This window comes from Podarcis erhardii, assembly GCF_964252035.2.
Source record: "Podarcis erhardii genome assembly, chromosome: 8".
In the NCBI taxonomy this organism is placed as follows: Eukaryota; Metazoa; Chordata; class Lepidosauria; order Squamata; family Lacertidae; genus Podarcis; species Podarcis erhardii.
Genome location: NC_138499.1, coordinates 44,751,512 through 44,777,228, shown reverse-complemented (window position 1 = coordinate 44,777,228; position 25,717 = coordinate 44,751,512). Strand labels below are relative to the sequence as shown.

At 40.6% G+C, this 25,717-nt stretch overlaps 1 protein-coding gene across 1 annotated transcript in view; it reads right to left on the bottom strand.

Moving 5' to 3' along the window:
* Nucleotides 1–840: 840 nt before the first annotated feature.
* The window catches only part of CDH2 (cadherin 2), a 122,888-nt gene continuing 98,011 nt past the window's right edge, over nt 841–25,717 (bottom strand). Inside the window, exons 7-16 of the mRNA XM_081873667.1 lie at nt 24,575–24,747; nt 20,957–21,094; nt 20,293–20,478; nt 17,387–17,643; nt 15,846–15,988; nt 14,321–14,554; nt 13,576–13,809; nt 12,029–12,168; nt 7,487–7,651; nt 841–2,288 (exon numbers count right to left, since the gene is read on the bottom strand). Coding sequence (XP_081729793.1) covers nt 2,082–2,288; nt 7,487–7,651; nt 12,029–12,168; nt 13,576–13,809; nt 14,321–14,554; nt 15,846–15,988; nt 17,387–17,643; nt 20,293–20,478; nt 20,957–21,094; nt 24,575–24,747 — 1,877 coding nt within the window. The 3' untranslated portion in view covers nt 841–2,081. The remainder of the gene's footprint in view (nt 2,289–7,486; nt 7,652–12,028; nt 12,169–13,575; nt 13,810–14,320; nt 14,555–15,845; nt 15,989–17,386; nt 17,644–20,292; nt 20,479–20,956; nt 21,095–24,574; nt 24,748–25,717) is intronic.

Sequence of the window (25,717 nt, the reverse complement as noted above, 5' to 3'; positions counted from 1 at the left end):
GATGATGGAAATCACAGGTGTGCGCGCTCACGTGCAATCCGGCCCATGGAGGTAAACCTTGCCAACCCCTCCATTAGAATGTGCTCCCCACTGGGTACCATTCAGAATTTTCTAATATGGGGCCCAATGCAGGCTCTGCTTGGATCCGCTTTACCAGTGAGTTCCCACTGGGGTTTGCATTGGGTGATGAATTTCAATTCAATGGTGAATGCAAGGCCCAACTGGGCCTTTGCAGACATGGGTTGGTTGAACTGGCACTCAGGCAAGCTGCAAAAGAAAAGGGGGAGCTTCCCACCATGTCATGACAACAAAGGAGGAAAAGAAACAATGGGAAGATCAACCTTGATTCTTTCCTTTTAAGTTACATGATGTCATGGTGACACCAACTGAATGGCAGCGTGGCAACATTCAGGATCTGTCCACAAGCTGGATCCTTCACCACCCCCACTACCCTCCGACATAGACCTACTGGTTGGCACACTAATTCCCACTTCCCATATTGTATCTGTTGAATTCACCAACAATATGTCAGAATTCTGGGCTAATTCAAGAAGGCCTGCCAAAATTTTCAGTTTCCCACTTTCATGAAATCCTCCCTTTGGAGGTCTCTAAACAGGCTTTACACCCAAGTTTTAGCTCCCACGATACCATGTTATTGATTGGTGCCCTCACTTCAACAAGGGGATTTGCTGGATCAAAAGACAAGGAAGTACGGTATTAAAATATTTCTGTTAGCCTTCTGAATGAAATGTTAAGGCTTTTCTGTTAGCATTTCCTGATTTTTTAAAAAATTCCAATTCATGCTCTTCAAGTGGAAAGAAGTTCAATCCAGTCACAAGATCCAAAATTAGCATTTTATTCAGAACATTGGGGTCAGGGGTGTATCATTTATATTCTGGTACATAATACAGAGGCAAAGCTGTTGTCAGACGTCTCTCTGGTTTAAAAGCTCTTTTTAACATACTGTGTAATTGCTTGAGCCATCAGTATCAGGCTATCCCTTGAGTTTTATCTCTCTGTCTTCATTTTGTTTGCTTGTTTTTGGTACAAATTATGTAAAACATTTGTGCTAAGAACTTTTCTCCCTCCCCAAACAAATAAAAACGAAAACAAAATAATTAAAAAAACCCAAACCTTGAGTACTCTAACTACAGCTCAACAATTGAATCAATGTCACTTGTTTGCAACCTGTTTGTAAATACTTTATCCATAACGAAAGATATAAACATGCAAAAACCTGAATCCATAGTCCAAATAATACATACACATGTTCGGAAGTCTCCGCACTTCTCCATAGACTATGCCAATAAAACATTATGTACACATTCCATTTTTTTACAGTGAAGTGGGAAAAAAAGTATTGTAAAATGCTTAAAAAAATGTGTATATGGATTAAGACCAAAATGTGTCTAACATTCTATCATAAGAAAAGAAAATCAGTTCTGCTACAAACTGGTGATATGAAAACTCCCTTTATTTGCAACCAGCTGCATAAGTTTTAGAATTTTAGTGAAAAACCCTATCATCTAAAACTAGAAGTATTGTACATTTTTTTTTTTTTCATTTTCATGGCCTTCTCCCCCCTCCTCCCCCAAATAACAAAATTTCCCCATGAGGTTTTTTTTTTCTTTTTCCAATTTCCTTATTTTAATAAAAGCAATGCAATGTAACAAAAGCATGTTGAAGCATATTGGTGATTGAACTTTCTCCCCACCCCAATGTGATTTGTCTCATCTTTTCATAAATCAGTACCATTTAAAGCCTTAAACATAAAACTAATTCCAATCTGAAAAAGGTACAAAAAGGCACATAAAATCCCAGTGCTTCTGTACTGTAAAATTCAAGTGTAACTGAGCTCAATTGTTTGTTTTCCTTTTTTTTTTCCAAACAGCATTGGATGACTGATATTCCCAGTGAGCCCAAATAGGTTTGCAGCCTATGCCAAAGCCTTCAGCAAGCACTTGTGCTAGTAGACTACAAAGTTAAAGCCTAGCTTCTGTACGCTTGTTGGGAATACCAGTGGAAAGGTTTGTACTTGTCCAAACGCAACATCCAGCCATCGCCTCCTCCGCTCGTCGGGTTCAGTCATCGCCTCCTCCGTACATATCGGCAAGTTTCTTGAAACGTGGGCCCCAATCGTTTAGGTAGTCATAGTCTTGCTCACCACCACTACTCGAAGAGTTGAGGGAGCTCAGTGACCCAGCTGTGGAGCCACTGCCCTCGTAGTCAAAGACTAGAAGGGAGTCGTAAGGAGGGGCTGTAGGGTCATTGTCTGCTGCTTTAAGTCCCTGTAACGAAAGACAGAAAGGAGGGGAAATAATGAAGTGGAGATAGCACCCCTAGGTCATTTCTACACTTGCATTTGAAGGGAAAGGGGACCACCAGGGAAAATGCCATTTCCCTGAACTTGACTGCCCTCCCTTGATGAAGAAGAGGAGAATGGAGGCCTTTTTTGGACTATCTGAAAAATCACTACGGTCAAATGAAATTGCGGGCAGGATTCGAAATAGGAGCAGCAGAAGAACTGCATTAGAGGGATTTCTGTAACAGATAAGAGCTTGATATATAATGCTGCAGAAAATGGTTTGAACAAAAACACTGGCGGTGTGGGTGGGAAGTCAATCCACGAAACAATGTAGCTATTTAATTTGAAGTCAATTTGTAAGAATTGGGAAATTCAATAAAAACTGTATTACGAAGAAGAGGAGGAAGGGGGAAGGGAAGCAACTGCAGGTATTAACAAGTTTGTGAACAGCTGGAAGTGTCACCAGGTAATGCGAAACCCTTTGCTTTTGATCATGTAAACACAGCCACAGATACGCCAGCCAACATCAGTAACACAAGCACAAATCCCGGCAGCTCTCAAATTATGCTAATTCAAGCAGCCTGGATCTAGAGATCAAGCAAAACCTATCAAATATTGCAAACTCAGCGTGCGAAGCTCCCATGGTCACCTATTAAATGAAACTGTCAAACAGTCGTAACGGGCACGCCCAGGGATTCAAATGAACCTGATCAAATGCTGCATCCAAAGACATGCACAGGAGCAAAAATTTGACAGGCTGGTGCTATTGTGTGGGTTCAGCAATAGAAGCAGATGTGAGAAGATGAGCTCAGGGGGAAGCAGGCTGGGTCAGCAGCAGTCCTAGCACTGATTGAAGTGTTGGAAAGAGCCTCTGTTAGTTGCCTCCCACCCCCGCCCTCACCTCCTGTAATCATTGGCATTTATGTGAAGAAAATGCAGTAGACACAGAAGACCATCTCTATCTGCACCGACAGGATTAGGCATCCACTTTCTGTGAGTCTAGATGAAAGGCAAATAAATAGCCCTACTTTTGTATAATGCCATATGGAGGATATCAACTCGAAACATCTGGATCTAATTCATTAGTTTATGCTGTTTAACACAGTGCAATTATATGCATTTTTTTTATCTATTGTTTCTGATTCCCCCCCCCCCCCATATAAACTGAAGCAATGTCAAACAAGGGAGAACTCACATTTGTAAGGCACAAACTGAGAAGTAGACAAGGTCATCTGGCTAAAGCTCCAAAAGCAAACAGAGAGGCCAACCTCTCTGGCACATTTGTTTTTGAAAGCAAATCACAAATGCAAACTGCTAAGAATTCTGAAAAGCATTATAGCAGCCTCCAACCTCGCGACTTACAGAACGTTTTTACTACAGTTCCCATCAGCTGCAAGCTACATCATTCTGGGGGTCTGTAGAACTTGTAATTTAAATCACACCAAAGGGCATCAGGTTGGGGAAGACTGCATGATAGCAACCTTGTGAATAAGCACCGCTGTGCTGGCCTGGAGTGCATGGTCTCATTTCAGTCCTGCTGCCATCACTACCAGTAAAGCCAGTTTACCTGGCTCTAGGATGGGCGTTTAAGGCTTCAGCAGGCAAATGTATCTTTTCTGAGGTAGCAAGAGCACTGTTGTGTGTCAGCCATCTACATCAACAACGGACAGAGCAATCTTCTTAAGTCCTTTCAAGCTGGGAGTTAGATTCTCTTAGTTCAGCATCTACCGCTAGCAGATGATGATATAAAACTGCTGGTGCTATAGAGTTTATAGGATAAAACTGCAATGAAAAATTCAATGTTCCAGAGGCTGCACTTAATGTGCAAACTGTCTGGTGGAGAAGAGGCCTCTGAAAGGCAGTTTTACAGAGACTCTGCTGAAGTTGCCTCGAATTTGCATTTACAGCAAAACAAGCATTTCATATTCTAAACAGTATAAATTGGTACCTAGATTTAACACTGGAGCACTGAAAAAGGACAGCTTAATTTTTCATAAAATCTGATCCATAAAGTAAAAAAATTGGCAAATAACCATCTGAGAAATAGGTTTTTTACTTTGTTGTAACCAGAACAATCTTCAATATACATCCTAAAGGCTTTACATTTCATACCTAAATGCAGAATATAATTTGGAAATGAAGAACAATTGAATAATTTGAGCTGTCTACTTCAGTTGCTATGAGTGACACGAAGTTCCATTTTATACTGTCAAAAATATACAGGTAGGGTGATTGGATTTCCCATTTGCAGTCTGGGAGGTAGAGAACATGCATCTAAAATCCCAAAATCTAGCTAAACTCTCTTGAATCACATCCAGCTCTTTGCTCTTAAAGCACCTGTATGCAGTGCACCTGGTTCTCTGTAGTTCAATTTTAGATCTGTGAGGAAATGCCCAGTCTGCTTGCCTGCTCTCTTTGTAGACTTGCTTGCAGTGACCTTCCCTAACATCATGGTTTTTTTAATATGACACATTTGTTCCTATATGATTTAGCCAGCATCCCTCTTCCTCAGCATTTGATCTTAAAAAGGTAAAGGTACCCCTGCCCGTACGGGCCAGTCTTGACAGACTCTAGGGTTGTGCGCTCATCTCACTCTAGAGGCCGGGAGCCAGCGCTGTCCGAAGACACTTCCGTTTACCTTCCCGCTGGTAAGCGGTCCCTATTTATCTACTTGCACCCGGGGATGCTTTCGAACTGCTAGGTTGGCAGGCGCTGGGACCGAACGACAGGAGCGCACCCCATCGCGGGGATTCGAACCGCTGACCATGCGATCAGCAAGTCCTAGGCGCTGAGGTTTTACCCACAGCGCCACCCGCGTCCCATGTCTGCTAACTAAGTGCTGCTGAAATGTGTATTCACTTTACCTTCTGTCTCACTGATTCACTGTTGAGGTGATTATGTTAGCCATTAACCACCATTAACGTTCATTGTTTTGTTGTTGACCCTCCTCTCACACATTTTTTGCTCCCTGTGACTTAGCCAAACACACACAGAAAGCATAGTCACTGTTTACATCTTAATGAAAATTTATGGTATTTATTAATGTAACCAAAAAATGGGCATGACTTGTATTTTGTGAATGTTAATAGGTGAGCTTGATGCATCTACTTTTATAATAACATTTTATTATTTATTATAAAATGATCAGTTAATTTTTCTATCACCTTGTTTGTACTGGGGCCTGAATTAATAATGCAAACTGCTTATTTTTTTTCTGGACAAAGTGTGTGTGTGGGTTGCGCAGTGTGTGCAGAATCATTAGCACACCCTACAAGCTATGCCTTGAACAATGTGAAATGGATTTTTGGGGGGATGTGTTGAGTTATGGGGAATCATAAACACAGTGCCCTGAAATTTGTCCCATTCTAGAACTAAGTGATCTATTTGGTGGGCTGGGGGTGGGGGAAAATCCCACCCCAAGCCTGTCCCTGCCCCAGGCAGCATCCCTCTAAGATTCATTTTATCTTCATCACCACCACAACCCATTTATCACCAGTGCATCTTCAAAGTCAGTGTGATTTACACTTCTGGGAAGGACTCTCCTCAAACAAAAAGCATTTTATGTATAAATCCAACTAACATTAATGACAAAGACCAGTAACTCCAGGGGGTGAAGTGGCTCAATGAGTTTTCAGCCTGATTTGAAATGTCATTAAAGACGTAAGCAATGTTATTTTCAAAAAGTTAAGGTACTGGCTTGGGAATAGTTAAAATTTGTGAAGTGCAAATGTGTTGAATCACTCTTGGAACCAGTATCAAGGATCACACTGCATCTCTACCAGAGACAGGAGATTCAGTCGCATTTTAGCCTGTCACACACAAAAAACTCCTCTGGGACATGGCCAGGAAAGCCCAGCACCATGGTCATGTCAGTAGCACTTCAGTGATGAGATTTCCCATCACCAGAAAGGTTTATCTCCATTCTGTCATGAGCTGAAGCCTGGGTGAACAGGAGTAACCGAGTGTGCTTGAGTTGGACCCAGGAAATCCTGGCAGATGCTGAGGTCTTCTAGTTGGCAGAGCAAGTTTGCTGAAGTACTTGATTGGCACCATGGAGGTCAGGGGTGTAGCCATATGCACACAGCTGATGGGAACTAAATTCTGGTAACAGCAGCATCATATTGCCTAATCACCCAGTCATTTTGTTTAATCAAAGGCACACCTTGGCAATGGGCTACTTTTGTAGCCCAGTTTTCAAGAATAAGTGACATAAAACCAACACAAGACTACCTAACTGTGATCTTATACTTAAAACAACTTCATATTTATGTTGCTTTCCTACAGTATTTGCTTTCATTTGCATTAAAGTTCTTATTCAATGTTATGTTGCTTATTCATGTATTCAATAACAGAAATGCAGGGCAATGTCTATGACCACCCAACATTTTTATGTTTTAATTTATATTCAGATTACTTCTTCTGTTCAATATTATTATAGTTTCCAAAGCACTACGCACAAAGAACAGATCAAAGCCTAGTTCCTCAAATCGCATTCAAGTAGGCATTTACACACACCATAAAATTTGGTCAATGGCAAAAGTAACATAAAAAGCACAAGAAACACTGGTAATCCTACACAGCATTGCCTGAACAGAGAGATATCCTGGCTATGTATTAATGCATAAAGGCACTTAAAGCTCCACAGCAAGGCAAGTGTCTGAAGCATTTATGTAACATTAATTTTGCTATCCTCACATTAATCTTATTTGATGGAACTTTTGGTCTTTGTAGAAGTACTGAATTTCCTGTTTTTGGAATTCAAAGGGTGATGTGTGAGGAAAATAAAAATGAACTTCCTGTGTTATGAATTGGAATTAATACATGAATGTAGGCTAAGCTATCACTTTGCTAGTCTATTTATTATGTGGAACCTAGTGAATAATCCCTCTTGGATATATTGTGGTTAAGACTGATAACATATTATGAATGTAATTAATATCAGCACACAAAAGTTAATTGATGCATTTCCCTTTTTCAGTCTGAATGATTTAATTAAATTTCCATGTGCTTAAAAAGAACCATATTTATGTCTACCAAACCAGATAATTTTCATTGTATAAGCAACTTTTTTTTAAAAAAATATAATTCTTCAAATGTAAAAGCTATTATTCATTGTCTGCACAGATGGTGTCTAATAGGTGCTAAAATGAATCTTTGTTTCTCCTCCTCTCCTTATTTTACCTCGTTAATGAAGTCTCCAATGTCCCCAGGATGAGGAGCTGCTGATCTGACCGGATACTGAGGTTCTGCATGGATAGGTCTTTCATCAAGTCGTCTTATTCCGACAGGTTTGATGGCATCTGGTTCTATAGTGTCTGGTTGTTGGAGCTGACTTAAGTCATAGTCCTGTGAAAGTAATAGGCAATCACAATGTTTTGAGAATTTAGCAAGGGAAATTCCATTCCTACAAATGAATGCATATATTGAGAATTATAAAACCAATTCAGAATGTATCTTGAATTAATCTTCATCTCTCACACACATCCATTTAGAGTAAAACAGAATGCTTATTGCCTCCATAGTGTCCCTGTCTCCATTTACAATGTCATTCCAGTTGGCTGCTTTGTGCTACACCTCATCCATTTTCTACTGCGAAACAGATTCAGAAGTAGCATTCATCTGTGACTAAACAATTTGCCTAGTAAAACACCTATTTAATATATGCAGAAAGTTGCCAATATTGACTCCTCTGTAACACAAATAAAATGCTAGACATATTCATTCTGAAACACAAACAAGGACAGAACTGTGCAGTTCTGGATAACACATTTGGAGAATGGCAAAGTCCTGTAGATGCTTTTGGACGACATGTTCCATCAGCTCCAACCAACACTGGTAATGGTTAGGTATGATGCGAATTGTAATCCAACCAAAAGTTTGTGGGTTTTTTTAAAAAAATGGGAAAGCATTCAGCCATGTGATATATCACATGCAATGCAAGGTCATAAAGTCCATGAATTACCATGTCATCTGCTGTTTGTGTAGACTACCTTTTAGATGTAAGATGGAGAGGAACTGTCAGGATAGCTTTTCATCAACACCAAACTGGATGACATCCTGTGCGACCACAAATAATCTTCAGGCGAAAGTGCCCATCTAATATTCAGCCAACATTTTAATTAAAAATAGATGGTTCTAGAAATGCTAGGTCCTCTGAAGAGATTATTAAATATCTGGGGCTGCATTTAGGAGATGTTCTAGATTTCATTATTTTACCTTCAGTATGTGTCAGCACAGGGTAAGGATTAGGAAAAACCAAACATATAAATCCACATCCTTATCCTGTTTATCTTTTTCACTACAAGTGGATCCAAAGAAGCAAATAAGGTATTTAACAACTGCCACATGCTTCTCACGCATCCTTCTCAGTTCTCAGGAGAGAAAAGGCACAACCCCCAGGCATAAGGTAGATCTTGGTAAAACATTATGACTCTTGTGCTTTGTTTTGCATAGCAGACTGGCCCCACATCCCAGAAAGGATAGCTGTGTCAAATGAGACAGTGCAGAGTAAATAGGATGAGAAACATAAGGTAGATCTTGGTAAAACATTATGACTCTTGTGCTTTGTTTTGCATAGCAGACTGGCCCCACATCCCAGAAAGGATCGCTGTGTCAAATGAGACAGTGCAGAGTAAATAGGATGAGAAACATTTTGCAATGTATTAACTAAGAATTTACAAATGGTTGTTGAAGTCAAATCTCTTCTCCTAGTTTAATTAATATATACTATTTCTTGCTTGTTGTGATAAAAGTAACCGGAGTTATAAACGTAGCAGGTGAAAACATTTTGGTGAAAGCTCTGGAAGAGGTTGAGGTCCTTTTGAAGTGAAACTGTGGTAAGCTGATTTTCCAAGAAGGGCGTCATTCTGAGTGATCAGCTTTCATAATGGCCTAGACCTGGGATAGGCAACCTGATGCCCTCCAGATGTTATGAACTACAACTCCCATCAGCCTCAGCCAAGCATGGCCAATGGTTAGTAATGATGGCAGTTCAGAATGATGGAGGGCACCAGGTTACATACCTCTGGTGTAAACAGTGTCAGTGTTGAGCAGGCATGGGCAAACTCCAGCCCTCCAGATGTTTGGGACTACAACTCCCATCATCCCTAGCTAACAGGACCAGTGGGCAGGGATGATGGGAACTGTAGTCCCAAACACTTGGAGGGCCAGAGTTTGCCTATGCCTGTTTTAGAGCCACAGAAAGGAAGGGAGTATTGGGACTCCTAAGGTTGTGTTGGAACTCCAAGGGATTATGCCTGAAAGACTCTCATGTGGCTCTCAAGAAGATAGGATACATACTCAATGGCTCAAAATAATGAATCCATCTAGGTGTACTTTGCAGAATGTATTGAATGGAGGTGGTTCCTGCAGTGCTAACTCTGATTACCCTGAGATCAGCTGTCCCTGTGAAAAACTGCTTAATGCTTCTGATAAGTGAGCACAGTTGCAGACACTCTTTTGCCTCTCTAAATAAGGTGACAACCTGTGCATGGAGAGCCCTGCTTGCACAATGTGAAGAAGGATGCCAATAATGTTTAGTGCCCCAATATAAACCACGGAGGTGGCATGCAGGGCCTGGCAATTGTAGAGAATGATACTTTCTCCCTAGCAGAAAATGAAGGAAAGGGTCCCAAGTCATCCCATGTCTTGAATTTTGATCTGTGCTGTTTTTGTACTGCCTGAACTCTCTTCCCTTTAGCTTTTAGGTGCCTTGCTGGTCCTTTTGATAACTCAAAAGCCAAATGGTCAGTCTCTCTCTTTCTGCCCAAGGCTGGTAACATGACTGATGCTCTGTGGCCTTCCATGTATTGACCCTGGCTTCCCAGCAGCATCAAGGCCTTTTCTCCAAGAGGGAAGCCTGCGTCATCCACAATGGCCTCTGTGGGCCTTTTGTGTGAAAACCCTGGCAGATCAGATATCTTTCAGCACTATGCTTCTTGCCAAGGCAGATGGCATAGACCAGGGGTCAGCAGGGGGCCGGTCCACTGTGCCTCAGACCTTGTGGGGGGCCAGACTATATTTTGGGGGGAAAAGAGAAAAAGAACGAATTCCTATGCCCCACAAATAGCCCAGAGATGCATTTTAAATAAAAGCACCCATTCTACTCATGTAAAAACATACTGATTCCTGGACCGTCTGAGGGCTGGATTTAGAAGGTGATTGGGCTGGATCTGGCCCCCGGGCCTTAGTTTGCCTACCCATGCCTTTGGTGGATGAAACTTTCTTTCTAGACTACTGGCACTTCCTGAAAGTAACCACTACACCACATATAGAGTGTGGTGTTTTTTAATGCTGTAATATGTAGTGTCTTTAGCAAAGCTTCTAGTCAGGCCTGACACTTTTGGGGAGATGCACCAGCTGAAATTCATACTGATAAAATTATTAAAATTCATCTACTTATAGGTACAGGGTCACATAGTGAAAAGTTAAACAAAGATAATTAAAAATATTTCTGTTTAGTATACTGTTATACATTCCACACATAATTTTTTTTTTACTCTTAAGGATTTTGTTGCAATGCTCAGAAAACAAAAAGAAATCACATTTCTAAAACTGCGTATAGCCAATTATTTTACCCTAAAAAATATCTGTTGTGGTCTAAATGTTTTGAGAACTGAAGCGTGAACCTGAATGAACAGCTTTCAGTAATTAAAATACTCATTCTTCATCTCTGCTTTTATGTTACTGCACAAGCTCCATTAAGTTTTCCCCCTTTTATATTTTACACTAATACTTCTCTAGAAGAACTATTCAGATTTAATCTTAAGGGCAAATATGATCTGTAGATATTGAAGCATCCAATGGTCTCTGATAGGATATAGATTTCAATGCTATGTTCTTCACTCCGAAGTGAACTATTCCATTATCTAAGGCTGCTGCACTTAGCCTAGTATAAAGCAAAACTGAACACTTTTCAACCCAGAACCTGACCCATAACATTGATGGGATCATGGACCAAACACCATGAGTTTATAAGTCCTTTGGTCTCTATTATTTGCTACAGATGTATCATTATTTGCTAGAGATGCTCAGTGGAAGAGAATGAGAGAAGGAAAAGCTGGCTTCCTCCCACTGCTATGACTCATTTTCAGATTCGTCATTCAACACACACATTATACTAAGTGCTGGTAGAAGCCTTGATTTAAAGGCAAAAAGCATCGTTTCTCCTAGTGACCATCTTCCCATGTGGTTTTCATGGCTCTGTACCATTTCTGAAAACAAGCACCTTTGCCTGTGATTATGCTAGTGAAGGATAGGAGGTGAAGTGAGCTTATTATCCCCATTTAGTACTCCCAAGTGTTCTGCAGCCAACTTTAATTGTTATTTAATGATTATGTCTGCCTCCAGAAGGATCAAACGGAAGTTGGGGAAAGCTCATGGAAGCAATCAATAGCCCTGCCTTCTCCTTACAAAGGAAAGAATTAGCCTCTTTTGATGCTCTGGATTGCTGCTTCCAAACACATAGAAATGTGCAAAATGTGATGTTCTGTCTTGCATCTGGAATGAATCTGAAATAAGTTGAGAGCCCCGGTTTTGGATAGTGGGAAAGTATTGGGAAGAAATGTCAATATTTGGGTCCAGAACAAATCTTGTTGCTGGTCTCAGTATATGCACACAAACACTTTTCTGTATTATTTCTAAGACTTTCTATATCCCCCAACCCATCCCAGTTTCCAGCTGTTTTCTCATTGTGCTATTAGTAACTATGAGCCCATTTATCACCTGGTCTTCTTCTCCACCACCTTCTTCATCATACTTCAGGATATTGTCTCTTACATCATCTTCAGGGTCAATGAGCAGCTGTTTGGCCTGACGTTCCTTATCACGACGTTTCATCCAAACAACAAACAGCAGAACCAGAACTACAGGAGGTGGAGAAGAGCAAAAGCAGATGATATTAGCTCGTTTTCAGATTACTATTGTTTTAAAAACACATGGGGACCCTGTGGTCCTTGACAACTTCATTCATCCCTGATCATTGGTCATGAGGCTGATGGGAGCTAGAGTACAGTAACATCTGGAGGGCCAAAGGTTCTCAATCTGTTTTAGAAAGTGCATGAAATTAGTACATTCAATACTAATGGCTAATTTGCATTTTAAAGATCTCAAGCATGGTAAGGAGAAGAAAACTACCGGATGCACATGTCTTTGTAAAGTCTAAATGGTCAAATGCAAATCTGACATATACTGTATGTTGGTGACTTGTGAAAGTCGTTCACGACACTCAACTAGTGTGATGTATCAGCGGAGTATGAGGAGCCCCAGCGAAGTCTTCAGAGATTTCCGACTCCCAGCAGAATAGCTTCTTCCAGAGTCTCTGGTTAAGGGACTAACTTCTTTCCCACCCACATCAAAGCAGCACAGGGTTTATTGTGTCCAGCCACAAGACAAAGCTAAACACTACTATCTACGATATACAGTCCTTCTGGTCTTTGAAGTAAAGATACATATGTACAGAGAGATGTACCAACACTATCACCATGGTAGCTATATAGACTCCAGTTAATTCTGAATCTGATCCCTTGTGAAGATAACTTTCAAAAAGAGGCCATGAACTGAAACTCTGCCATGGAATGATCAACTGCTCACCATTTCCAAATGCAAATAAATCACCTTATAGTTGTGATGAAAGCACTTCAGAAGCTACAATGAGTGTAGAAACGAAGCAAACTAGTTAACCCATGTGATGGCCTGCCACTCATACGAAACAAAATATTCCATTAAGGAGTTACTAGCTTCAGCATGTCAGTGGTGATCACAGTATACTGTGGATTGCCTTTTCCCACAAGAACCAAGCAAGGCTTTGTGATTATAATCTGAGGCCTTTCTTTGTGTGCCTTGTCGATGAGAAGTCTGGAGGATGGCAACATGAAAACAGGCATTTTCTGCAGCTCCCTGTTTGTGGAATATTATCCTCAGGGAGGCTTGCTTGGCGCCTTCGTTACATATCTTTAGGCTCCCAGGCCTTTGGCTAATTAAATAGTCCATGGCTTTTTAAACTGGGGGGTGGGTAATTGTTTTCATTTGTTATCAAGGTGTGTATTTTTGTGTTTTTATATTGTGAACAGCCCTGTGACCCTCAAATGAAGGGTCCTATAGAAATTTAATAAATAATAATAATAGTTCTCGACGGACCATTAGTAGACCACCTGCAGACACACAAATCTATAGCCTATCCTTTGGAAAGACCCTATCAGTTGAAACATGTATCTTTGCATCTTACTTTACGAGGCACTACATATCACTGGTCACATGGCCCCAAGACTTACCGAGTAGTATGATGATGCAGAGGAGAATTGCAATGATGGCCCCTGTGCCCAGCCCTGCACCTACAATCCTGTCGGCATCAGTGCAGTCTCCATTTAAATCACATTGGCAAACTTTCACCTTCAAAATAGACGTGCTGGACTTGGGAGGATTCCCAGAATCTGTTATTATTATTGGAACATCATAGATGCCAGCCTCAAGGTACTTGATCCTCAAAGCCAGTTGGGCTCGGTCACCTGAACAAGAAAACAAGCTATGTAAATATGCTTTATGTGGACATGAAATGTCTGGAGAAATGTCTGTTCTAGGACCTCTTTCAGAACTGCATCTGAAGTTATTTTCAAGTGCACTTCTACCTAAACGTAGGTAGTGGCCCGCAGTTTTCCACTAAGTTATAGTCATGTAAGAAAACCAGAGTATGTGGATTCTAAGCTTTTAAGTCAGTCTCTGATGCCACAAACAGAATTAGGGAGCAATCCTAAGTTTGGAGAACCAGTGTTAAGCCGGCATAATGAACACCAATTCCAAACTCTGCTCACAGCTCACACAAACTCTGCTAAGCCAGCCTAAGCCAGGTAGAAGGAAAACAAACCTTTAAAAGAGTGTTTGACTTACACCACCCTTTTCGCTTCAATTAAATTACATTGGGTTGCCAGGTCACGAGGCCAAGCAGATGGGGAACTAGCTACTGAACATAACCCCCAAAAGATGCAAATATTCATTTTTCAAAAAACCAATGCACATTACCACTAATACGAATAATGGTCCAGTTATTCCTAACACTGGAAGGATGATGTGGCAGTTCAAAGGCAAAGGGCCCGGCATTTGGATCAATGTCATCGTCTATGGCTGTGATGTTTGTTGCATTGGGTTGCAGTGTTTGACAAGTTGTGGCTTCTTGAGGATCCACTCGGGGAGCATTATCATTGATGTCGAGGAGATAGATTTGAAGTGTGCCAGTCCCACTCATTGGAGGGATTCCTTATAGAACAAGGAAAAGTAACATTAGCCTGCTTTCTACTAAAAAGGGGTTACATTAAAAAGGGGGTTACATTATTTATTGCACATATACAAACACATGAATTATGAGTGCACATGATAATATTAATTATATAGATTTGTTGCAAAGAGTTGACTTTGCTTTGCAAAATTAGGGTTGTGTTGAAACTAGGAAAGGGGATAGGAACTCTTTGAAAAGATTTTCACCTCACTGCAAAAAATACCTTGTGGAATCATAGAATCGTCGAGTTGGGAGTGACCCTGAGGATCATTTAGTCCAATGCCCTGCAATGTAGGAATATCTCCTACACAGAGATTGAACCTGCAGCCTTGGTGTTATCAGCACCACACTCTAGCCAACTGAGCTATCCAGGCTTCCAACATCGACAATTTTTCCAGAGTGGGAGCAAACAAGTGTGCTAATTCAGAATGAGGGCAAGTGAGCACAAAAATAAAATGGAAGCTTGGTATCTCCGATAACGGGAAAAAAAAAAAGCAGCTAGCTGGCACTGCAAAAACAATAAAAGCAACACCTGCCTATGAACAGGAAATAGCAAGCAAGCAGTTCAGACTGTTGCTGGATGGGCCACACTATTAGGTTGCAATTGAGAGGTCCTATGCAGCATGGGAAGGTAAGGAGACATCTAAAGTGTGGGGAGAATGATTGGAGAAGAGGCTTTAGGTGGCTGTTGGCAAATCAAAATAAAGAGCAAGTATCAACAAAGGTGGACAACCATTTTGCCCTCAAGGGCCATATGTGGAGGTCAACAGGTGGTTAGGGGATGTGTTGATGGAACTGGCTATAGGTGTGGCTACACACACACACACACACACACACACACACACACACACACACAGCCTTTACTTCTCCCTTCCCCCTCCATCTTAAAAAGTCCTCCAGCATGTTCCTATGCTGCCTCTCTCACCTTTATGCACTTTTCCAAACTGAGATAGGCACCATAGGTGCAAGGGAGGATGAGCCTTGGAAACATACTTAGAGCTGAAGCTGTTGGAAATGTTAGTCTATGGAGTTCTGCACACTGAGGATCTGCAGATAAGGGTGAGGAAGGTGGCCAAGGGATATGCAGGGGGACAGGGAGGCCCAGAAGGCTGCAGGTTGTTTGCAACAGATCTATTTAACACCTGCACAGAAAGAGTCTTTTGTGTACTACACTCTATTACGATGCTATACTTTAGTGCATATTTATATCAATATTTTAGCGTGCCCCCCTCTGGTGAAAAAGCAAACAAACCTTTGACATTAGGTACATACCATTGTCTGAGGCAAGGAAAGTAGCATTATACATGTTGTTTTTCACATGTGGTGATTCTCTGTCCAGAACACCAATTGTTGTTACCTGACCATTAATGGAATCAATCTTTAGCCAATTAGCAGGATCTGAGAGTTTTGAGTACCTGCAGAAATTTAACAAAAACACACACACCACATTGATTTCCAATGTGCTTTATAAAATGAAGAAGAGAAAAGAAGGGCTTGTCTCAAGACGATATGGTTGTTAGGGATTTATACAGATTCTGCTGATCAAGAGTCTGCCTTTTTTTTTGCATTCTTAGGTATACACACTGGGTGAATGCCGTATAATATTTAAAAGACTTGCCTTGAAAACATTATATAACTATTTTACATAAATGTTACATCACTGGCTATCTCTGATGAATTATTAAACTACATTATTTGGTTGTTTTGCAAATGCTGTTCCCACTGCATTGGGATATAAATACCAGCTACTTGGGACTGGGTTAAGGGTTAGTGGGACTCCAATCCACAAAGTTTTTAAAAGCCCTCATTTACAGATAACCTTTCTGCTCCACTGAAACACATTCAACCTAGACTGAACCCAACTGAAAGACAGTGTGATGTTTCAAGCAGTGCTAATGCTTCAAGCAGGTTCCTGGCAAGGAAAGGTGAAACTATAATATGGAAGGAGGGAAAGGTGACAAACAAACAAAATTAGAGAAAGATGGACTAATGGAAGAGAAGTACCTAGCTCTTAATGTGCTTCTTTGTAATCATGGCAAGTTTCTCAAATGGTATGCAAGTTTCCCTTATTCAGGGGAACATGTGCAAACATACATCCAATCTTATCCCATGGTTCACATCAGTCTGATCTGATAAACCACTGTGTGGCTGCTATAGTATGTTCGATTGGGTGCAAGAATCCCAGCACCTGTATACAAGGTAACAGAGCAGATGCTGGCCCTGTTGCCTACCCTCTAAGCCTTGCAAAAGAACAGGCATGTCATGCTAGGGCTACTTCACCGGTAGGGAAACCAGAAGGCAGCATTTCCTCCGATCCTGTTGTACAATTTCTTATGAAGCATGCTAAGCGTTCAGCTGCACAGACTAAGCAGCTGTTGGAAATGGCTGGAGATAATGAGGACATTCATGTATCTGTCCTAGAATTCCAACTCAGCTGGCTGTTAGGTATTTAAGCAGAAGGCAGCCTAATTAGCATAACGGCTAACCTGTTTAAAGTTAATCCATTTTGAGGCTTGCTATGCTATCAAGGCCCAAGATGACACAGGGGGGCATGCAGTGAGCCAGTGGAGAGAACAGACTTCAGAGTACTGAAAGCACCAAGCCTTGCTATTTCCAGCCCCCCACATTTTCTGCAATTCTACCCAGGGTTTGTGCAGGTGGGCACGCTGGACTAAATGCAATGGGGCAAGCGTTGCCTTTTAACTGCCTGGTTCTGGCAGTGCTACAAGGCTCATGCATAGAGATTTTGATGTATAAGGTTCTCATGTACAGAGATTTATAAAGGTATAAGGCCGTTGCAGGCCCTACTGTACCTTAGAGTAGTCTGCTGCATGTAACGATCAGGGTCCTGAGCAGTGAAGGACGTTAAGACCTTGCCAGCAAGTAGCCCTTCCTCCTGACGCACGAGCTTTGTGACTGGGACAAAAATCGGGCTCTCATTCACATCAATAACTGTAATGGATACAGTCGCCGTTGATTGAGGAGGATGCTGAATTCCTTTTGCCAAAGGCACTTGATTTTCTGCAGCTACTGTCAGTACAAACATCCTATTGGTCTCAAAATCAATAGGCTGGCAAAAGCAAAATGAGAACTATGTTAGTAGTTGCATTTGTCATGGGGCTGCAGAATTTTTCAACATTTTAAGCAGACAGTTTATCAGACATGTTGGGGGGTAAAAACATTTATTTATGGCCTACAAGGGAAATATTACTTGCAGCTTCTTGAAGTAATTTCTGTCTTTAGGGAATTGTAACTGAAAACACAGGGGCCATGAGCACTGGTCTCAAACTTGCTCCTGAAAATTAAATCGCCTCTTCCATTGTGTTGTGTCCTCTTTCAGGGCTGCACTTCTCGGGGGGGGGGGATTCTTGCCCTTAGATCTGCACTGATTTTGATGGACCCTGGGTATTAAATATTCTGCTATGTCTAGGGGTATAACAAATTATCATTAATATTTGCCTTTTTTCAGACAATGGTATTTGCAAAATGAAACTTTAAAAGCAACTTAAAATATACCTAAAACAAACTTAACTACTTAAGAATCCTGTAAGTTTCTTTTATGTTATTACTGCATAATGGCACCTTGGGCTAAAGAGCGGCTGAATATATTTTCTCCCTACACAGCTTATGCTGCTGAAATCAAGGCATGGAAATTTTTCATGGAAACTGGCAAAGGATTGCTTACTACAATACATCTCCATCAGGAATCATTAAACTGGATTAGAGCTAATAAGGGCTTAGCACTTCTCTTGGGAGATTCCCCAACATTTAATTTATTTACCTAGTTTTACCTTTTTTTTTGCCTCTATTCTGACAGTTTTAAAATAAAGAATTTAATTTGAAACAAACTGAGCTGCTGCAAGCAGATTATACTCTGGAGGCTTTAATTTGCTTCTCTTTGGTTTGATTTCAGTGTCTCTGTTCTGTTTTCCATTTCAGAGCATTCTAGTTTGGAACTGCGAGTACATCATTTGCACACGAATACAAAACACATCATCATGTGCTTCTTACTGGCTGAACCTGATACAATTGGTACCCTTGGAAATGTGCATCTACAGAGTCTAGAAACATGTGGAACAATGGCTGTGGCTCTCTTAGAGCATAATTCACATTCCACTAAAAAAAAAAAAGTATTCAATTGTCATGGTTCAAAAATGTATATTCTATTGAAAATCATAAGGATGCCTATAATATCCTACTTATTTGTAATTTTCAATGCTTGAATGCTGGCATGAGCCATAAGAGTCCATGTTGAGATGATAATTTAGGTGTATGAAAATACAGAAGGTCAGAGGACTGTTCCCACTATCATACACAGACATGTGTAGATGATATCAACAGCAGCAGCAACAACAACAACAGAGCACATGCACACACACACACACACACGCCCGCGTGCAGTTGTGGAGTTGTGTTTTGCCTGCTGCTTTTTAGCACCTGAGCATGTACAAATGCAAATGTAGCCTTTAAATACTGGGCTGTAGCCTTTTAACCATTGGTCTTCAGAGGTTCCAACTACACATGATAGTGGTAGACTGGCTTGTTAAATTGGTGAGTCTAATTTTAAGAGCAAAATCGGGTGGAGAGGGCTGTTGGTTTTCCTCTCCAATCTCTGTCATCCAGACTCCATCCCTTCAATCACACTCTGCTAGTGGAAGGAAACACTAGTAGGGCCAAAAAGAAAGAAAGAAAGAAACCCTGGGGAGAAGGACTGTGGTGCATTCTTCTCACTAAAGCATCAATTTTGCTCTTTAACTCTCATCGGGACAGACTTGGGTTGAAACAAGCACGCGCACATGTTGTTTGATCTTAAGCAGCATACCTTTGCATGCAATTAACTTCAAGCAAGTGCAAAATCTGAGTCACAGAATCATAAATGTTTACAAAGGACCAGAAACACATCAATCCTATACTTCTGTTCAAAATCAAGGCCCTATTACATCAGCCTCTTAGAAGTGAAACTTTATAATCCAATTAATAATTGCTTGATAGTGCACAGCAAGAGGACAGGAGTGCCTGGCGTGCTCTGGTCCATGGAGTCATGAAGAGTCGGACATGACTAAACGACTAAACAACAACAATAACAACACAGCAAGAGCAAACTAGGAGCGGCTCACATAACCTACTGTTGCTTGGTCTATATGTCCATGATATATCAGTTAGACTTCTTTAATGCAAGAAGTAACACTAAAAGACCTTATTCATTTGGAGATAGTAATATATGCTATTGGAAACAGTTTGGGTATATATATTTTAAAGTTTAATTTAACTCAGCCTGAACATTCCATTTAGCAACAGTGCAGTTGTCAAAATTCAAAACCTACTCTAACTGATATATAGGTCTGCTATGAGATCATTTAATCTACTTTCTGCCCTTTGAGGCTGTGTAATGAAATCCACCATCTACAAAACTTTCTGAGCTGGGGGTCGAGACAGGTGGAGCTTAAAAAGTTTTGGTCTCCTGCAAATAAAAATGGATAACATGCTCCTTTGAACAGTCTAGTTAGGTTCTTAAAAAAATTATAAGCTAGAATGACACAATGTGTATGCCTAGGGAAGCTTCCAGAAGATGAATGCCACCCTCACCAGAGACAGGATATACATATATTTTAATATCTACTCCTAATCTGCCTTTTGGGTTTAACAGCCAGAGCTGTTTAATACTCAGCGCTCTGCCATTTATCTGCATCTGCTTAATTTGGTCGATGGCATAACTTACCTTCACAACAGTTACCAACCCATCGTTGCTGTTTGGATCAGTGTTGATAGTAAACCGGCCTGTGGGATCGCCACCAGTCATTCGGTACATGGCATTCCAAGCAGGAGTGTGTGGCTGATCCTTATCAGTCACCGTTAGATTAGCTACTGTAACATCCACTCTGTTTTCAGGGACTTCACCATAGAACTGCAATTGTAAGGCACACGGAATGACATGTATGTCACTGGTCACAGGGGCACATGCAATCTTTTCCATATCGCTGCTACTCAGCAACACTGAGGGTCCCCAGTTTCCAACTTAATTCACTCTGGTTCGAACAGTTTTCAGTTACTATGGGTAATTGGGGTCAGCCCTTCTGTACAGGGGAACCACCTGACAGACAGCTTCTATCAAGTGGCAATGTGAACATATCATTCTCATATATAAATAGAGAGGGGAGAGAGAGAGAGAGAAGGTGGGGGGCAGGTTTTGCTTTACAGTTAAATGCTGTACTTTGGGCTGCATTTACTATGCTCAAAGAAGTAGCTATGGCCTTGGTTAAACCACTGAAATCCACTGGGCGACCCAATGTCACAAACATATTAAATCCATTTGGCTGAATCAGCAAGAATCTTTCTTAAGTAAAGGCTATTCGTACACTTCATCCCCTTTATCACAGACTTACAATCATGGCAGTGAACTCTGGAGGATTGTCATTGACATCTGTCACCGTGATGACAGCAGTTGCTGTGTTTGAAAGACCATATGTTGGATTTCCTTCCATGTCTGTAGCTTGAATTATTAATGTATACTGTTGTACTTTCTAAAAAACACAAAATGACACCACCAGGAGTTACAGACAGAGCTAACACTCTGAGAGGACAGCAGGTGTTCAATAAATTGTGCTTTGCTATGCAACGAGCTTATCACGCTGCTCATTCTGGTTAACATCACTTGAACTGAGGGTTACTGGATTTCCAACAACGGATTGCATCTAACCACATTCAGCTCCATGAATTTTTGTTTTGGGTGATTTATAACTGCAACAAACCACAGTCTTCTTGACTAGCAAGCAATCACCACCCTGTTCCTGTTCGGGAACACAAAGTTTTGATTCTGGATTAACATTTAAAAAATACAAATGCTGTGTAGCAAATTCAAACCTAATCAGGGATGGGCACTTTGAAAAAAAAAAAAAGGTTCATGAGTGCTGAGGCTGGGAGGGCACATTCTTGGGCAAATGATTCAAACTGCCAAGGCTTTGTTGTGGGGGAACTTGAGGGTAATGTAGCGGCAACTTCTCAACATCACTATGGAAACCAGCACAGGCAGGGCTAACAGAAACAAGTTACTGGAAGAGAAACCCAAATCCAAATTATTTCCACAAACATTCAACATTAGGAACTAGATAGTCCTTCTTCTTCGACAGCACCGCCAGCTTCAATTGTTTTTTGTTTTGTTAAAAACAGCCTTTGGTATTAAGAATGCTTATTCTTACATTATTGTTGGGATTAAGCCAGGGCCTGGGGCTCGCCCTTACCCTGAAGCTAGAAGTCTCTCTGTTTAGGGATTATACTTTTTATTTCTTAATATATTTTTTAAAAAATCATTTTTTATAGTATTTCCTTGAGAGACTCTGATAATTCATTTGGTTTTTGCTGATACTGTATATAGTTAAATGTAAATACACATTACTTCCCCCACCATTTCTGATTTGGAATTCAGCATTTTAATGCTTTTCAGATTGGTGGAGTGATATTATTGCAGAGTTCACTTCATCTTCCAAGCAGAAAACTGGTAAACGATAAAGGAATTTTGTTATTACTCTGAACTGTTACTGTCTTGAGTGCTTTACTGATGGAGCAAAAGAGACTTTTGTGAAAATGAACGTATTTAGAAAAAATAAATGTCTTTCATTGAAAATGAATTTTTCTCTCTACTCCCTGCACCAAAAACCTTTTAAATGTTATTTCTTGATATAATGAAGTTGATATTTTCATTTGTCAGCATGATAATAAAACAACAAACTTTCCCCCTGCCCTAAAGAGAGGCCTGCATTAGCAAGGGTTGCCAAGTTACTTCAAAACTTCCCTTTGCTTCCAAGTCTTAGGTTGCTTATTCTATGAAGTGTCCGTTCTCTGGGCATGCATGAAAGCACATTTACCTTCCAAGCAAAAATAAAGACAGAATAAAATGGAACAGGATTTAATGTATACAGAATTTTAGAAGATGCTATAAAAAGTAATAAACCATAACGAGAAAAAGAAAGTGATAAATATCTGCAGTTTTGCCTTTCAGGGCCATTCATTTCTGGCTGACCTAAATGGGTGCAGCTAGGCTGGACTGGGGCTCAAAGAGGTTTGGCTTGCATGTTTTTCACAAGTACACAGAACGTTGTGCACTGGATTCGGCCCACACCTAAATCCTGAACTGAGTTGGATGGCCCCAGACAATTTGAGTACACAGAGCTATGGATTGCTGTGAGTCACTGGATGAGCACAGAACAATCTGTGGCATCAGGCTGGAAGGAGAGGCAGGCAGAGAAAACCGTGGGCAAAGAGCAGCATTATTCCAGAAAATAGGCACAACTCCCTTTTCTGCATGACAGCCTCCATCTTGTGGAGTGCAGGTGTTGCTTTGCAAGAGACTTTCCTGCAGGAAAGCCACTTGCAAAGCAGCACTGCACAGGATCAGCTGTATACGAGCTGATGCACGCGTGGATTAGATCCTGCACAATGCTAGCACTTTGCTAGTACTTTCCTTTGTGTGCAGGGAAACTGCTTGTGAAGGAGCAACTGCTAGCACTGCATAGGCTCAGATCCCTCTGCTTAACAGCTGTTAAGTGGGACCATCTGATCCTGTTTGGTGCCAATGCACCAATGCACAGGCCCTTGATTCTGCCCCTGACAGGGAAACTGTTGTTGTTAAAGGAGGAAAATACAATACATGTTTCATCAATTCAACAGTTGACATCAGGACTGTCTTCACCTGCATGAAAATGAACTAAGCCACACACTGAAGAGAAGGCAAAACCTCTGTAGGCTTCTTTACCAGGTGGCCTTGCAATCAACCTGGCTATTACGTGGGATACGTAAGTTGTACCAATCCTTCAACTCGGTTGCACATCAGTGGTTTCCAAACTCCTCCCCCCCATGAACCACTTAAAAATTGCTGAGTGTTTTGTGGAGCACTTAACCATTTTTCTGCCTGTTGCAGCAACTGTAATGTGCTGATCCAGGTGCTCTATGATATTTAATTGTATTTTCATTGTTTCTCTTATTTCTTATATTTTATTTTATTGCATTAAATTCAACAGAATTCAAATTGCAATACAATAAAATAAAATGTAAGCAAGAGAAATAAAATTAAAAATCAATATGGGTATTTACTGCAGGCATGCCATGGATCACCTAAATGAAGCTCACGGAGGACTTTTAGATCACTGTTTGGAAATCCCTGCTCTAGGAGATTGACAATACAGCCTCAAATGGTTGCAACCAGTGTTAGTCCTACCCAGTGTAGACCCACTGAAATGAATGAACATGATGAACTTAGGTCCATTAATTTCACTGGGTCTACTCTGAGTAAAACTTAGTTGTATATAATGCAATCTTTGCTCCTGTATTATGTTGTTTACTAGCTACACTGGGGCAGTTTTGGTTGAGCCAGTGATGGTTTCTTTAGCATTTCTTTCTCAGGTCACAGGCAAACAAACTCTTAGAGTTGCAGATGCTTAGAAATAAATGCAATGAACACTTCTTTAAATGTAGGAATGCAGCAACATATATGCTGCTATTATTACCAACCTCCTCCCTACAAAGAATAAAACCAACTTCAAAAGACTCTTGCGTTTAGCTTCAAAGTCAAATGTTTACTGCTGACAACTGAAAGATCCTTCAGAGGTATATTAACCCCCATGTTGTGCCAAGGTATTAAAATCAAGGCAGAATTCTGGTACAGGATAATATTCTTTCATGAATAAAATTAAGAAGTGAGCAAACAAACCGATTAAGTAAATTTAGTAATAATAAACTGTGTTCCAATTTAATAACCCGAAATGAGGCTAATAAAATGCGGGAAGAAATTAGCACTTCCATCACTTCTCTAGGAGCTTTCAAGACAGAAATCCCAATGCTGGGAATGTGTGGAGCACCACAGTAGCCTTAACTCCAGCAAGCTAGACGTTAATCATAACTTTGCAAAAATCACACGCATTAAGTTTCTACATGGGCATATAATATTGGTAGCCATATATATGATGAGGCAATACGGTTAAACATTTGCAAAACAAGACCCAACTTACCTCTCTGTCAAGGCCAGCAGCAACTGTGATAATGTCACCAGTTTCATTGTTAATTGTAAACATGCTTGGGGAGGGTGTGCTTGGTGCTTGTGACAAGATTCGGTATCTCAGCATTCCATTCAACTGATTCGGGTCATCAGCATCAATAGCAGTGACCGTCATTACATAGGTTCCTAACGAAAGAACAAATCATCTTCAAGGTTAAATAAACAGATTACACATGGTCACCCAGAAGCTCCTAACTTGGGTCTTTATAAACATTTACTTCCTCTGACAAAACATTTCACATTCCTTCTCTTATTCAAACCACACACTTTCCCCCTAGGCTCGTGATTACTAAAGGACAAACTGAGATAGAATCACAAGTGCTTATTCAATACCCTAGTTCACTTGTTGTGGATTATCATCTCCCAGCAGTCAGGTTCTCCAAAATTTTAAATGAAGATGTGTACATTTAAATAGCTATTTCCCTGACTCAGCTCAAATGAATACCATCATGCATAAACTAGTGTTTTTAATTTCCAGTGTGGGATAAATGTTGATTTTGCAGAAAGTTAACGCTTGTCGGCTCAGTATACAAGCCTGAACAAAGAAAGGGCATTTCTAGTTACCATTTACTTCCCCTTATTAAGCTGACTTTTAAAACAGTGATGATTGTTGGCATGTGATAGGGGTACATTCCGTTCTGCAAGACCATGAAAGGCCATGTCAATGGGATGCAATGGGAAATTAAGACAGGGAGCAACTTCTTATTATATGCACAAAAGCAAATCTGAGGATGATCAGTTTGGGAAGTGAACATGCCTTCTAAGAGTCTGATCTTGTGCACAAAAATCTTCCTAAACCTCAAGCAGCAAAGTTGAAAGATAAAGGTTATCTGACTCCATAAAGACCATCATAAATATTTGGATCAGTATCACTCTTATTTCATCCAATACATTTTAAGAAATCAAAAAGCAATCTGTCCTTTAGTGTACATTGTATATTTGAATAAAATTTAAAAACTTTTCCCCTGAATTTCCCAGGAAGATCTTAAAACTGCAGGAAGAAGTTCTTATATCACTTGATAATGGTAGTTTGCTTTCCCATCAACCACTAGGTAGAGTAACCCAATTTGGCTTTTATTGACTTTTCTTTTAGCTA